General features: G+C 38.5%; 1 protein-coding gene across 1 annotated transcript in view; it reads right to left on the bottom strand.

The window, feature by feature from the left end:
- The window catches only part of LGR6 (leucine rich repeat containing G protein-coupled receptor 6), a 152,871-nt gene that overhangs the window by 21,562 nt on the left and 114,921 nt on the right, over positions 1 to 16,388 (bottom strand). The window contains exons 7-8 of the mRNA XM_074308807.1: positions 1,953 to 2,021; positions 124 to 195 (exon numbers count right to left, since the gene is read on the bottom strand). Of these exons, the coding sequence (XP_074164908.1) occupies positions 124 to 195; positions 1,953 to 2,021 (141 nt within the window). The remainder of the gene's footprint in view (positions 1 to 123; positions 196 to 1,952; positions 2,022 to 16,388) is intronic.

Here is a 16,388-nt window from a genome sequence, read left to right as displayed (position 1 = left end):
AAATGAGTTCAGAGAGACTGAGAAGACATAATAAGCCTTCTTGTTTCTCTTTGGGAATTCTGGAAAGGCAGTTCCATCCAGACCCACACCCCACTCCCGCTACCAGAGAGTGCTGGCCCTTACATGGTCTGTAGTAATGGGTTCCCCACAAATGCCTTCTCAGGAATGGCCTTGATGTTATTGTTATGGAAACCCCTAGGAGAGAATAAACCACAGACAGTGAAGAAATGAAAGAGAGAATTAGTACAATGCGGAAAAATAGACAATCCTTTTAGCTTTGTATTCCTGGAGCAGAAAATTCAATACATTTGGTGACCTTTGAAGGTCTCTTCCAGCCTTAAACCTGAGAGCCTAAGATCCTATGACCTGTTTCTGAGCCTAAATGCTCTGAGTTCAAATTTTGCCTAAAGCTCTTCTTTGTTATAAACCAAATTCCTCTCCTTTGTTCTGGGAGATCTGAGAAAAGAAGAAATAAAGTGTCTCAAAACTTAAGCTGTCTTTAAAGAAGCTATAGGCAACATGGACTTCTCCAGAACTGGAAGCTGAATGCTGAGTTTAGATCCCCACATATAGGGTTACTCCAGAGGAGATCTGGGTGGGCAGGACTATTTTTCAGGAAGGATGCTTTGGTAAAAAGAACAAAATCTCAGAGTGGATGGCTAGCTTCAGGACCACTGATGCAGAGGAACTGGGGAAGGATATTTACTAACAATGATCGCAAAGGCTGTGTAAGAAACCTTAAGCACCTGTGTCTTCAAGAAGACAAGCAAAACAGGCTAAGTTATAATTTTCGTATGTGCTTATGGACAGATCTGTGGAAGAAATGAGGTCAGTGGTACCAAGGGAGCTAATTTCCTGAGCCTGGGGCCATCCAAAATGAGCTCTCTTAGCTTTCCTCTTAGATAACTAAAAATCTGTCTCTTTGCTTTCCTTTTCTTCTTTTGCTCATGTATCAGTGGAAGAAATGCCCCTCTGGTTTTTCAAAACTAACTTCTTCACTGGTGCCTTTGATCCCATCACCCCACTCCATTCCTAGATGGTCTTCCCATCAGCCATCCCTTCTATCTTGCATCTTCATTGTCTCCCTCTCTAAAGCTTTTTCCTCTCTGCCAACAAATATGCTTTAATATTTCCTTTCTTTAAAAAACAAAATAAATTTTCTTCCCCAGTGGCTTCGGTGATGTGACTCTCTCCAATTTTCCTTGGATGTTTATAAGTGGCCCTTTTCCATCCCCTTCAGAGACTCAGCTTCCTCTTTCTGCCCCCCAAATGCACGTGTCTCCCCACCCTTCACTGATATAAGGTCCTGAGCTTACTTCTGCCTACATTCATACTTGGAGAAGTTCATCAACTCTTATGCCTGACCCTCTCATATTTAAGACTTCCAAATCTTCATCTCCACCCTGAGTTGCTCCCTTATTTTCTATGGTACATCGTTACCCGGATGCCCTAACATCAGTTCAAATTGAAAATGTCTCTAAATGAAATAAAAGCTTATGATGGATTGGTTAATTGTCTCATTTCCTGCCCTTCATAAACCAATTCCTCCTCTTGACTTCCTTGTTTCTGCTAATAGAACCTTCTCATCATCATCCAGATTCATCTCTGACTCCCTCTTCCTGGCAGCATGAGGTCCAGTTGTGGTGAGGGCGCTAAGACAAAGACTATGCTATGTATCTGGGGGGAGAGGCAATCCCAGGCCAGGAAAGGCGAAGAATCATTTCTCTTGATGACAAATACAGTAGAAATGCTTCAAGCCAGGCTAATGAGGTCTGTGAGTATTTATTCCTAAGCTGTTGAGGGAGCAAAAGCAACTTTAAAGGAATGTGGACAGGGAGAGGATGAAAGCGGCCCGAAACAGGGGTTCCCTCTGCCTCCATCCCAAACCCTCTGAGATAGCTGACTTCTCTCCTAAGAAGAGGAGACCCATGGAAACCTACAGAGGCTCTTACAATTCCTGGAGTCTGCCAAGGGTCCGGATGGCCACAGGGAACTCCAGCAGCTCATTATAATTCAGGTCTCTGGAAGGCAAGAGCAGAGCAGTTATTAAAAGGGAGGCTTAACAGGGCATGGCAGGGTCCTGGAGAAATGGAAACTTGGCTCTGGATTCAACCAGAGAGATGGGTTTTCCAACCTTGGGGATCCAGCTGCCAATGTCTGGAAACAAATATTCACACTCCATCCTGCGCCCCAAATCACCAGCCATGCATTTTTCCCTGTAAAAAGAGACCATCTGGGAGGAGGGAAGATTCACCGAGAGGAGCTAATTTCACCCAAATGGCCCCTTAAAACATAGGCTAACTCCAGGAGACATTGACCTATTCCTAGAGATAGAAAAATGGGGAAGGGTTAGCCATGCTCTTTCCTTTTAACGTCCTGTCACCAGGACTTCCAGAAAGAGCTCTTGCTCCTGCTAGAAGTTTCTCTTGGCATTCCCAGCCTGTTCTGTGGTCCTATTATAGAATGGGACCATGTTGCAGATTTTTAAAGATTTATGTTTGCCTTCATATGCATGAAATTCATGTCATTTCTAAATGCCCTTAATCTGTGATCCTTTTGCTCAGGTGCCTACCCTGGTGCCTCCTCAGTAATTAGACTGCTCAACCTTTTCTTTTCCTCCCCAGCATCCAGTTCCATCCCCTTCACCCTCACCCCCACCCATCCAGCTCATCCTGTAAGAGACAATGAGTCAGAGATCCCCAGTGAAATCCAGATGCTGGTCTAGGTAATGAATGGTAAGAAGCCCAGGAGGGTCTAGAGCCCTCAAGATGACACCATTCTTTACCTTCTCAGGTCAGCTTCCTAAAGCCACACCCATCCTGACAACTCGGAAAAGGCTAGAGCATAGGGACCACGTGGAGGCCCTTTAATTATAGGGCACCTAAGCAGGTTCTGTGGGTATAAATACCATGTTAACACGGCGATAATGACAGACTCCTCCAGATTGCTGGGTCATTACATTTAATAGTCCTGCAGGTAATTCATGGCAACTCTGCACCAGGGCTGAGAGAACCCAGACAAAAGTCTGACTGCCAGCCAACAGCTGCATCATTGTCCCCTAACTTCCCCCTCACTAATTAACCTATTACCCTTAAATCCCTCCCTTGCCATTCATCTATACACATTACATAACCCATTCAACTCCCTCTGCTTCTCTACCAAGGCCAGTTCCCTGCTCCACTGCATTCCAAACTTAATATCCAAGCAGAATATTCCATGGTCTGAGAAGGGGAAGCGATGGCATGGGATCTTCCAGGACATCTAATCCAATTTATGAATTTTCCCCATAAAGAAATTAAAATCTAGAAAAGCTAGCTGACTGTCCTAAGGTCACACCAATTGTAAGTAGAATCGATTCTCTGCCTCAGAAATAAATTCAGTGGCTTTTCCATTACCTCACTCTGACCTTCAGTCTGAAGAAAGGAGCTCTCGTTGCAGTAGAGGGATTAATATTAGACAACAGAAAAGGACTTTTCACACTACCACAGGTGGTTGGAGACTAGACCTGGGTTATTGGGTTACAGGAAGTAGAGGCGATGAGAAGGAACAGGAAATCCCTTTTCTTAGACGTTGGTATGCTTTGAGTTGAGAGGAGTTGAACCTGGAGACAGAGGCATAGTGAAGGAGAACTTTACGGGCAGTCAGGTGCATGGATTCAAGTTCTATTCTGCTCATTGTATAGTCAAGAGCAAGTTAATTCAATTCTCTGAGCCTCAAGTTTCCAGCCCCCTTCAAGATGGGGAAAACAACTCTCTTGCAGCAGGCTCACAGATTTGTTGGAAGGAAAGTGTTTTTATAAAGAACTAGGTAAATGGAAATTATTATTGTGGATCCTTCTCTGAAATTCTGGGATTCTTTATCTCCAGGTAAGTCCCACTTAATGGCAACTTCCAGAGAGACTTTTGTAAAGTCGACTCTTCATGCTCCCCTTAAGAATGATGATATATTCTCACAAGAAAATTAAAACTCACTCCAAAAGACAATGAATGAATGGAAAAAGAGCTGTTACAAAAAAGAAAAAATGATGAAGTAAGGAAATGATTGCTTCCAAACAGACTGGAAATCTAAATAAATTCAAAGAAGGCTTAGTTAGATTCATGGACGACAGCTTAATCTAAAGTTAGACAACACCAAGGGAAAGAGAGTTTTCAAGATTACCTAGGTTTTGAACCTGTGTAGATATATAGTTGAGAGTTGGATGGGCTAAATCCGACTACCTCATTTGTTTCTAATTTAAGATGTTTTGAAAGGATTGTCCCTAAATCTTCGAAACTGATCTCAGAGACAACCACATCTTCCTTCAACCTGTGCTCTGTCACCCCTGTGGTGACAAAACCCAAAGTTGAGAGGCCATAAGGCTGACTCCCTGGGGCAAGGTTGATGCTCCTTTTTCTTGTCACTTTCCCTGATCCTTGATGCAGAAACAAAACTAGATAATTCTGTCTTTTTGTTGTTGTTGTTCAGTCATGGTCAACCCTTCATGAGCCCATTTGGGGTTTTCTCAGTAGAGATACTGAATAGTTAGCCATTTCTTTCTTCAGATCATTTTATAGATGAGGAAACCAAGGCAAATAAGGGTAAGTTCTTTGATCAGAGTCACAGCAAGTATCTGAGGCCAGATTTGAAATCAAGAATATGAATCTTTCTGCCTCCAGCCTTGAAACTCTCTTGGAACTGCCCTTCCTCTGAAAGTGCTTTTCCAGAAGTAATCTCAGAAGCTGAGAGAAAGAAAACTGAAGAAATAACTCAGTTGAGAATTGGAATAGGCAAAGAGCTCATGACGGGGGCGATATTTGTACATTTAGTCAAGAAATTAAGAGAAATTAACTGCAAAAAATTACATTTGCTGTCCTTCATGCCTTATTACTCAGGATTCATGGCATCCTTTCTTTTCCTTCATGAAGGATCACAAGTTCCACCAACTACCTAAAGCTGCTGATTTCCCTTACTGTTAATGGCTTCTTTCCCAGGCTACTTTCTGTTTTATTATTGTGTATTCTCTCTTTATGAGAATAGAGACTGTTTTATGCTTTTTATTTTTATCCCTTTACAGTGCCCAGAACATAGTAGATGTTTAATAAATTGGTTGATTGAATAGCAAATTACAAACAAATGAAGTAGTCTAGATTAGTCCATCCAAATATCTACAGTGGTTCAGTAATCTAGGTAATTTTGAAAACCCTCCTTACCTTCGTGTTGTGTCTGCATAGCTTCAGATTAAGCTGGGTTTTTTTCTTCTATGTAGCATTTTCTGATACACATCCCCATCTTTGCTTAAGGGTTCTTTCCATCTTTCTAACCAGCCAGAGTAGATCCTCCTAACCATACAGTCATAGATGATAGCAAACAATTCCTTTCCAGGTAGGGCACTGTGTAGAACCTGCTTAGAAACAACACCAGAGACACTGAGTTCTGGTTGGTGGCTTTGGTTTAACAGAGCTGCCCTTCTTGGGGAAGTTGGAAGCACAATATATATGGGAAGCAGCTGAAGAAATGTCCCTTCCTGGCAAATGATGCAACTGCTCACCTCCCTTCCAGAATGTTTTACAGTGTTCTGAATGCCAACTGGAAAACTGATTCATAATTTTATAGTCTATTATCTTTAATAGCCCAGAATCAAAAACAAAGATGGTGGAGTTAATTATTCTGCTCGTTCCCAAGAGCTCAGGAAAAGGTCCCAGCAAGGAGAATCTGACCACAGAGAGAAACCAACCTTCTGACCCTTCTACAAACTACAGCCTGCACCTTTTGGCAATTGCTACTAAACCTTTACACTGTTTTAGAGGCCATTTCATAAAATCAAAATGATTCCTAAACCTATGTGCTACAAAATAATCAGAGGATATTTTTAAAGTGCATTCTGACATCTACTTAAAGCAATGAAATGTACATCCACAATTCCTATGTAGAAATTAGTTGTGAGGGGGAAGAAGAAGAGGAGAGAAAGAGAAGAGAAGAGAAGAGAAGAGAAGAGAAGAGAAGAGAAGAGAAGAGAAGAGAAGAGAAGAGAAGAGAAGAGAAGAGAAGAGAAGAGAAGAGAAGAGAGAGAGAAGAGAGAAATAGACAAAGAGAAAAACAGAGACAGAGAGCCAGAGTCAGAGAAAGAGAAATTGGTTGTGGTCCAGTCCTGTGATTCCTTTGGAATTAAGGAATTAACTCTTGGTGAGGGAACTCTTACTTATAAAGCAGATTGCCAAATGTCCTGTGCCTAATAAATTTAGAAAGTGGCCCGATACAGTGAGAAGTTAATTGACTTGTTGAGGGTCAAAACAACAATGAGTGATTAAAAAAAAAAAATGAGGCCAGAATGCAGGGCTTCCTGATTCCAAGGCCAGACCTCTAGCCCTGGCCACATTCTGAAGAACTTCATTTTCTTAAGGTCCTGAGGATTGTTTGTAGGTGCTCAGAGAATCACAGAAGGTCAGAGTTGGAATGAGCATTTGTCCAACTCCCTCAGCTTACATAGCAAGTTGGTGAGAGAAGGAACATTAAAACTCAGGTCCACTGAATTATTTCATTACATCATGCACATTACAATTACATTTTAAATGGAGTCACAGCTGGCTACAAAGTGAAAGGTTCATGGTAGAATGTGAAGGGGGTTGAACGCTTAAGTAAACTCATAAGTAAGCATGGGATCTGGGAAGAGAAGATGGTAAAATAATTGGAATTAAGATGTAGCTTATTCTGGGCAGCTGGGTAGTGCAGTGGATAGAGCACCAGCCCTGAAGTCAGGAGGACCTGAGTTCAAATGTTGTCTCAGACACATGACACTTCCTGGCTGTGTGACCCTGGGCAAGTCACTTAACCCCAATTGCCTCAGCAAAAAAAAAGAAAAGAAAAGAAAAGAAAAGAAAAGAAAAGAAAAGAAAAGAAAAGAAAAGAAAAGAAAAGAAAAGAAAAGAAAAGAAAAGAAAAGAAAAAGAAAGATGTAGCTCATTCTGTGTATATTTCAGAACCAAGTATAGTTATGTGTGTGTATGTATGTATGTATATATACATATATAAGGCTTGAGAATTGTGAGTATTATTTATGGGCATGTAGGTTGGGCATAACTGAAATGACTGAACAAGAATTCATTTTTTGGTGTCATTCCTAGCTTTTCTCCTCACTTATGTAAAAATTAGTTCACACATATATTAGATTTTCAGATGTAATGAGTAACAACAGTTATGAAATTCATTTTCTAGGGTTCTGTTTGTGTTATTATTCTCATGACTGATTACTCATTTTATGCCTTGATTAGATATATCAATACTAGAAAACATAGAAGGAGGCAAAATTTTTAGTGTGACTTAAAAAATTTTGAGTCACTTAAATTGTGTCCTATTCTTCACAGCTCCATTTGAGGTTTTCTTAGCAAAGACACTAATGTGTTTGCCATTTCCTTTTTCAGCTCATTTTACAGATTAAAAAACTGAGGCAAATAGGGTTAAGTGATTGGTTTAGGATCATACAGGTAGGAAGTATCCAAGGCCAGATTTAACCTCACAAAAATGATTTTTCCTGACTTGGTAATCTATTCATTTCACCAACTAGTTGTTGTCTTATGAAACTTAAGACACTCCAATACATGTGTGAATAAAGATATTAACATTTATTTTAAAATAAGTAATTAAGAAATAATGAGTTTTAAGAATAAAATGTAAGCAAAACAATTTATTAATTTACTAATAGAACTTCTCTGTTGCAGACATATATGAATATGCTTTACACCTGGGTTTCCTGTTCAGACCATATCACTTTGTCATAGCTGGAACAAAAATTATGATAAACAACTTAAATCAAAATAGTTGATACAAAGATGATTCATTGATCAGGGTAGTAATTAGTAATATTTTTATCTGTGTAAAATTGAAACTCAAAGATACACTTTCTTTCACTCTCCGAGTGTTGCTCTGCTAATTTGCATCTCTCTGATAATAAGATTACTAATTGCCACTCTATAACATGGATTTAGGAACATAGACTCTTAGAGTAGAAGATAGTTACTAATTCTTCATTTTTGAAGAGGCTCAGTGACATCATGGGGTGGTGTCTTGACTTGTGCATAAATTGGATTTAAGTGAGGCAAAGTTACAAAAAGTATTCAGCCTCAGTCTCCTTTCCAGAATCATCAAAGACAAAAGTCAAGATGACTGGTAATGGCCCAGATTGTGGTGGATGACCTTGACGTCTTTGATGTCTGACTAAGCTGTAAGCGCTCCATAGCGGCTGCGTTAGCTGCCTTCGTGACCATTGGAACAAATTGTTCTCATCCGCCCATTCTGCCAGGGGAAGTCTTCACATGCTTGTGGTTGACATCCCTCTAAGAAGGAAATGGCAAACCACTCCAGTATCTTTGCCAGGAAAACCCCACATAGGGCCACAAAGAATCAGACATAACTGAAATGACTGAACAACAAAAAAACAACTCACCCACAAGTTTGAAGGCTGAAGGTTACCCTCACCTGATGGTTTACCAGAGTGACAGGCTGACAGACCAAGAGTCAGCAAACCTCAGGGACCAAATAGTTCAATGCCCTCATTTTAGAGATGAGGTAATGGAGGTTCTTAACTTCATTGTTAAGTTCATTGAAGTTAAGTAAATTTCTCAGGGCTATCTGAGGGAGAACTTGAACCCAGGTCTTCTTACCCCAGAGTCACTGTTCTTTCCTTAGAGGTCATTTTGTCCAACTACTTTCCCAGGGTAGGAAGAAATTTTCACTATAAATAACCCTTAATAGGCGGCCACTAGGGCTCTGCTATCTATCTTTAACATCTGCTCCCTTTGCAATTCGACTGTTGGACAGCTCTAGCTATTACAACTACAGCTCTAGCTATTACAACTACTCCTGGGATTTTGCTAAAGAGAAGAAGCAGGGTCCAGAGAATTCAGACACAGTCTCAGATCAGTTAGATCAAGTTCTGGGTAAGTCTAAGGAAGGTCACAGCCCCACAATGCACTTGGTCACCTCTCTCAAACTTCACATTGCAGAGCAGATGCCTATGTGCACTGGTGTTCCTTACTGTGCTCACTCAAGTTCATTCCTAGGAAATCACAGTTTGATGAAAAAAAAATAAATTAGAAATCTGTTTTCCTTAAATTCCAATCATAGATCTCAATTTTTTGTGGGGAAACACAGAATAAACGATTTTTTTTCTTTTATATGACAAGCCAAAGGATCCATCTTTGAGCCTTAGAAAACCCATTCAAGAGAACCAGGAAAACAATGCATACAATAACAGAAACATTGTGTGATAATTAACTTTGATAGACTTAGCTCTTCTCAGAAATATAGTGATCTAAGCAATACAAAAGACTCATGATGGAAAATGCTATCTATATCCAGAGAAAGAACTATAAAGTCTGAGTGCAGATTGAAGCATATTATTTTCACTTTCTGTTGCTGCTGTTTTTTCTTTCTTATGGTTTTTCCCTCTTGTTCTTATTCTTCTTTCACAAAATGGCTAATATGTAAATGTGTTTATGATGATTGTTCATATATAACCCATCTTGGAGATAGGAAAGGAGAGGGTAGGAGGAAGAAAAAAATTAGAGCTCAAAATCTTACAAAAAGGAATGTTTAAAAATAACTTTACATGTAATTGGAAAAAATAAAGTACTATTAAATGAAAGAAAAAAAGAAAGAAAGCCCACTTAGCCTTCTAGGTAGTGAGCTTTTTTTCAGAACTGTTTCAGGGGACTTTTGCCTTCATTCTTAGTTTTCTGTCCTAGATTCTAAAATTTCCTGAGCTCTTCTTTACAAGGTCGTTATGAATAAAAAGCTTTGTAAACCTCAAAGCACTTGTAAATGTGAGTTATAATAATAATGGCAGACATTTATGGGTTGCCTCAAGGGGTGCAGCGGACTTTAGATACATTATCTTATTTCATCTTCACTTCACTGAAGTAGGTATTTTATTAGCCCCATTTTACAGATGAGGTAAATAAAACTAAGAAGTGAAAGTGATCTGATTGGAGTCACACAGCTAACTATTGTCTGAGGCAAAATTTAAATCCAGGTCTTCCTTACTCCAAATCCAATATCCTATTCATTATTTTTTGTAATTCAGTCATTTTTTCAGTCTTGTCTGACTCTTTGTGACTTGCCTGGCACATAGTAAGCACTGCATAAATGTTTTTATTCAGTCATTTCAGTTGTGTCCAAGCCCATTTAAGGTTTTCTTGGCAGAGATACTGGGTGGTTTGCCATTTCCTACTTAAGCTCATTTTACAGATGAGGAAACTGAGGCAAACAGGGAAATGACTTGCTCAGGGTCATATAGCTAGTAAGTGGCTGAGGTCAGATTTTAACTCATGAAGATGAGTCTCCCTGGCTTCAGGTCTGGCTCAATATGAACTATGGTGCCATTTAGCTACCTTACTATTTACTATTAGTTCTCAAGGTTTGTGGATCCCTTTATTGAAGACTCCTCCCAAAAGCTTTTGTTTCTGTTAGTTATCTCTATCAGTGTTCACCATATTAGAAATTAAAACATCTTACCATTACCCTGAAAATAATTTTAAAATCATAAATCTCCTTATAGGGTCTTAGAAACCCCAGGCTATACTATGTCTGCCTCCCAACCTAAGCCTCGAATCGAAGTCTCTTGACTGACCCACATTGGCTCTCTGAGTTTCACCATGTGTTGTACCTGTTCCCTTTCTTTTACTGCTAGCACTGTCTCAAGGGGCTGGTTCCAGCATCCATGCTGTCTTTCCCATCTACTCCCTGACTCCTTGCATTCTAGACCACAAGAATATATTTCCTAGGATTTATTTAAAAGGAAAAAAGGGAAAATACACATTTTTAAAATGTGGTTACCATAATTGGACATTGGATATGATCTAATCAGTGAAGAATACAATGGGATTATCATCTCCTTTGAGTTGAACATTGATCTAATATAAATGTAACATAAGTTTGCTTTGTTTTATTTATTAGTAACCATATCACAGGGGCAATTAGGGCAATTAGGGCAATTCCACTGAATGGAGTCTTGCTCTACCCTTTATTTGCCTCAGTTCCTCATCTATAAAATAGAAACACAATGGAGAAGGAAATGACAAACCAATCCACTATCTTTGCCAAGAAAACCCCTCAGCTTTGTCCAGGGGGTCATATAGAGTCAGACATGACTGAACAACAACTTCATCATCTTGCTAGTTTATATTGAGCTTACAATCAATTAAAGCTTTCAGACTGTTTTTTTTATGACATGTTGCAAAATGTTCATAGTTGACATTCAAAGACAATTTAAACAAAATTGAACAATGTCTCCTCTATCCTGTACTTGAGCGAAATGATTATTTCAACCTAAGTGCAAGACTTATATTTTCCTGTCTCTGTCAACCTTAATGAACCTCAGTCCAGAAAGAGTAGAAAGAAAGAAGATCACTAAGAGAAAAGAGAAAGATCCTTTCTAAATTCCATCTTGTTTGTTTTGGTCCAGAGATCCCTTTGGGTCATTATTCTGGTATGTAATGTAATATCTATTCCTCTTAGCTTCATGTCCTCTGAAAAATCTCAAAAGTTTGCCAGTAATATTTCTATTTGAAATAGTAATAAAAATGTTAAGCAGGTAAGGACAGGGCCCGGTAGGACAACACTAGGAACTTGCTCCTCCCTCCCCATCCCCCAGGTTAGCATAATCTTTTTTATTAATCAACACCCAATCTCAGTCAGCTTTGAGTCACCCAACTTAGAATTCTTCATCTTTTTTATAAGGTTATCATTAGAAACTTTCATCAAATGCCCTGATGAATTCAAGTTACATCATGTTTGCAGCATTCCCCACTCTGTTCCTTTTAGTTGCCCCATATAAAAAGAAAATAAGATTAATTTGGCAAGGATGGCTTTTTTTTTCTTAATGAATTTACTCTGGTTCCTAATGATTACCATGATTAACCCATTCTGGGGTTCAACATCAGTTTATTGTTCTGTAGTTTCCAGGACCCATTTTTGTTCTACTTTTGAAAATCTTTGCTTTTCTCCAGTCTAATTCTAGCATTCTCCATGATTTTTCCCAGGTCACCAAGAGCAACTTCATGAATTTCTCATGACATTGAGATATAATTAATCAGGCCTGGATATTCAACACAATTAGATGTTTTCTAATCATTTCTTCATCTTTCTCATAGGGTTTCTAGTCTCTTACTCATGTTTTTTTACACTTTCTAGACTGAAAATGATTGAAGCTGACAGAAAAAAGAAGCAAAGTGTTTGAGTAGTTTTTTTCTCTTTTGTTTGTTAACATTTGTTCAGCTTTGGATAAGAGTATTATCCCTTTCCTTTTCTTCTTATCCCCCAAATTTCAATACATCTATCATCTTTTTAGATTATGATTTCCTTGAGGGCCTCCTCTCTTTGTATATTAGCACTAGGCTTGGAGTTGGGAATTTGAATTCAAATCTAACCTCAGACTTGCTGGCTGTGTGACCCTGGAAAGTCACTTAACCTCTGTTTATCTCAGTTTCCTCATCTGTTAAAAGGGAATAACAAGAGCACCTATTTCTCAGGGTTGTTGTGAAAATCAAATAAAATAACATTTGGAGAGTATTTAGCATAGTTCCTGGAACATAGTAGATAATAGAAAAATCTTGGCTATTTTTATTCTTTTTAACGATGTTTCCAGCATAGTAAGTGCTCAAAAAATGTTTGTTGATTTGTCTTTCAGTAGTACAGATAGCAACCCATCCTCACTTACTCATTTTGTGCTATTCTTGTTCCTATCCTCCCAAAAAATAACCATAGAGAATCCATTTGTAAGGTACTACCCATGTGTTATGTGAATATTTTGGTTGCTGAAGGGGACAATTTGAAAGAACATTTGTATACAAGAACACTGATAAAATCAGCTTGAGGAGAAACACAGATCTTTAGAGAAAAATGCTTGAGAAGAGACTGGGCTAAGTGGAATTGTTTGAAGGCAAAACACAAACTAATGTAAATATGGATGCAGTGCATTATAGTTTGTCAATTCATTTACACATAAATGCTTTCAGAATTTTGAAGATTGTAGCTAAGAAATTACAAATCAAATAACTGTTAAGTACTATGGAACAATTATATAAGGGCCATTGCCTTTATACCTGACAGAAAAAAATTCATATCTAAAGTTACTGTTTATGAAAAGGCTCTGATCTGAGGCTTCAAAAGGCAGAATAAAAGAAGAGGACCAGAGGAAGAGAGAATCTTATCTCCGTCTAATCTTTTTGCTTTTCAAACAATGATCCAGGTCCACAACTTGCCAAAAAAACTTACAGATCAAAAACTACCAAGTGAGAATTCAAAGAGTAGTCCTCTGACACCAGATCTAGCATCCATTGCATTACCCACATGTGAGACAATGTGACGAAATGGGAAGTATCTTGGTCAGAAGATTTGGTTTGATCCCAGGCTTCATCAATTACACACTTGGATTTTGGACAAAGGATCAGACCCTTCTAAACCTCAGTTTTTTTCATCCCTAAATTAGGGATAACAAAATTTGGATGAAGGCATAGATGATAATATATTTAAGGAATTTGCATCTCATTCTAAACAATAGGAATAGCTAATACATCGGATGATAGAGCCAAAATTTTAAAAGATCTTCACAGACTAGAGCAACGGGGATATATCAATACTTCAGTGGAGCTATAGTCTTATTTCATAACCACTCCTTCCAACAGTGCAGATCATAACCCCTTCGTATCTTCTCATCTTGTGTGAGCCTTATCCCAACAGTATGTTAAAGGTCTTTCTCTAGATCTCTTGAAGAGCCTAATTCTTTTGATTGATTATGGGTCATGCTTAAAAAACTCCACAATGTTTAACTGGTACAAATAATACAATTGTCCATCTGATCAAATGGAAATAACATATATGAAATGCTTTATAAACTTCAAAATACTATATTCCCCCAAACAGGAGCAACTGGAGCATCTCTTCACATCTTTAGGGAATATGTTTTCCATTTGGCCTCTACATTGGACTTTCTCTACAATGGTGGCAAACAACTTTGACAAGAATAGTCTCCCTGTTTTATGCTTCACTTGATAGTAATAATCAGAATATTGCAGAACAAAGCTATCTTTGTGTTGCCTCTAGCAAAAAATCTTTTAAAATTTTAATTCATGAAAAACAAAATATTAATTTTTTTAAAAACACAATCTTAATTTATGGATTAGAGATATCTTGCTGTTTTTTGCCTTCTCCAAGCAAGTACTTTAATAGTTTTTAAGAAACAGTTCTTTGAGCCCCTTGTAGTTTTTCAAGCCTTCAGTCAATTATGTAATTTTAAAAATGTAGACTGCTTTGGAATGGCATTTGCAACAACTCACCTGAATCTATTAACTTTAAATTTAATAGTGACAAATAGAAAGTTCTGCATGGTTTAAAAAAAAAAAAAAACAATCTCCATGTACAAAAGGGGGGAAGTGCTTACTAGGCAATAATTCCTAAGAAAAAGATCTGGGAATTTTAGTAGACTACAAGCTTAACATGAATCAATACAAAAAAAGTTTGTTTTTTTGTGTGTTTGTTTTTTGTTTTGGGAGTTTTGAGTTTTGTTTTTTTTTTTTAATTTTTGGTTTTTTTAGACTAGGTTTTGTTAGTTTCACCCAGGCTGGAAATAAAGTTGCTATTCAAAGGCCCATTTCTATTATTAAACATCTTGGAAGCTTTGACCTGTGGCCCCAAGCTCTCAGAGGCTAACAATTTGACTAACTGCAGCTCAGAACTCCAGTCTCAGCCTCCCCAGGGATTATAGGTGATTGATTGAGGATCCAGGCAGATCTTTAAGTCTGTAAACTGCATTGGTAGCAGGAGGTTTTCAAAACCAATGAAATCAAAAGTCTATCTTATCCCCATTATGCCTCTGAGTGTCTCGAAGAAACAAAACAAAACAAAACAAAAAAAACAAAAAAGGATAGAGACAGTGTGCTTGAGAATAGTGCCAAATAAAGCAGGGAATAAACTTGTCCAAAAAAAAAGCCACTTTAATATATATTTCTACCATGTTTAACATATATCGGACTACTTGCCCTCTAGGGGAGTGTGTGGAGGAAAGGAGAAAAACTGGAACACAAGGTTTTTCAAGGGCTAATTTTGAAGAATTGTCCACGCATATGATTTGAAAAATAAAAAGCTTTAATTAAAAAAATCCACTTCCTTAGGGCTTCACCTGCAGAAACAGTTCCTAGCTAACATATCCCTTCCTCTCAGTCCCTTTTTCTCTCTTCTCTGAACCAGCTGGATGGGATGTGTTTGAGGTGGGAGAACTAATAGTGAAAGCTGCAGACCCTCTGGCCAGTAGGGAAAGATGGGATAATGGCATTGCAGGGGTGACCTTGGCTCCCCCTGGTGCCAGCTCGATGAGAAAGGGAATGTCATACCAAGTGTAACTATTAATAACTCGTCATGGTCACAAAGCCCAAGCAAACTCAATGGGTGGCTCAATTTTCTGCCTGTTAAAAGTCATTAGTGGTTCCTTGGGGGAAGCCAGAAAAAAAAGCTTTATATGGAACAATAAATTCCTCCATAGGCCACAAAAACCCCACAAATTTGCAGCTAATAAAGCCACAAAGGCATGATGATTAGGAATTGGAGGGGAAACCGTTTCTCATGATGACAGTCTCAGCAGAGAGCTGGACCCTAAAGGCAGCATGGTTTACAGGGTTGAGTGTTCCAGCTAGAAGCTAGGGGACTTGGGTCCTAGTCCCAGCTTTCTTACAGACTCTATGACCTTGTATAAACATTTGTAAACTGAGAATTCAGACAAAAAACTTGTTGCTCAGTCGGGTCCAACTCTCCTTGACCCCATTTTGGAGTTTTCCCGGCTAATACACCGGAGTGGTTGTCCATTTGCTTCTCCAGCCCATTTTACAGATAAAGAAATTGAAGCAAACAGGATTAAGTGATTAGTCCAGAGTCACCCAGCTGGGAAGTGTCTGAGACTGGATTTGAATTTAGGAAGAGGAGTCTGAACTCCAGGCTGGGCATTGTGCACTATGGTGCCACCTAGCATGGAGACTTGCAACTGAATGCTCCTACTATTGTCTTTCCTTCTCTCCCACTCTCGGGTTGGAATATGAGATCAGTAAACATCTTCTTTTCTCTCTTTGTAACATTTGTATCTCTAGTGCTTACATAGTACTTCACATGTAACCAATACTTCCTAGGTTTTTTTTATTCATTCATAAGACATGATCTCAGAAAATTATGTTATATCATGTATATTAGAGCTCAGATTACAGATATTATAATTAATTATGGATAAGTAACATAGCCAGTTTAGAAATAAAAGTAAGCACTTCATGGAACAGAAATTCGTTTGAGAAAAATATATTGTAGAAGGCACAATCTTAATTAGATGGCTAAATATTTTTCTGAACTTAGCACTAACATATATATATATATCT

Source organism: Sminthopsis crassicaudata, chromosome 4 (genome assembly GCF_048593235.1).
Source record: "Sminthopsis crassicaudata isolate SCR6 chromosome 4, ASM4859323v1, whole genome shotgun sequence".
NCBI lineage: Eukaryota > Metazoa > Chordata > Mammalia > Dasyuromorphia > Dasyuridae > Sminthopsis > Sminthopsis crassicaudata.
This window is presented reverse-complemented; position numbering and strand designations above follow the sequence as displayed.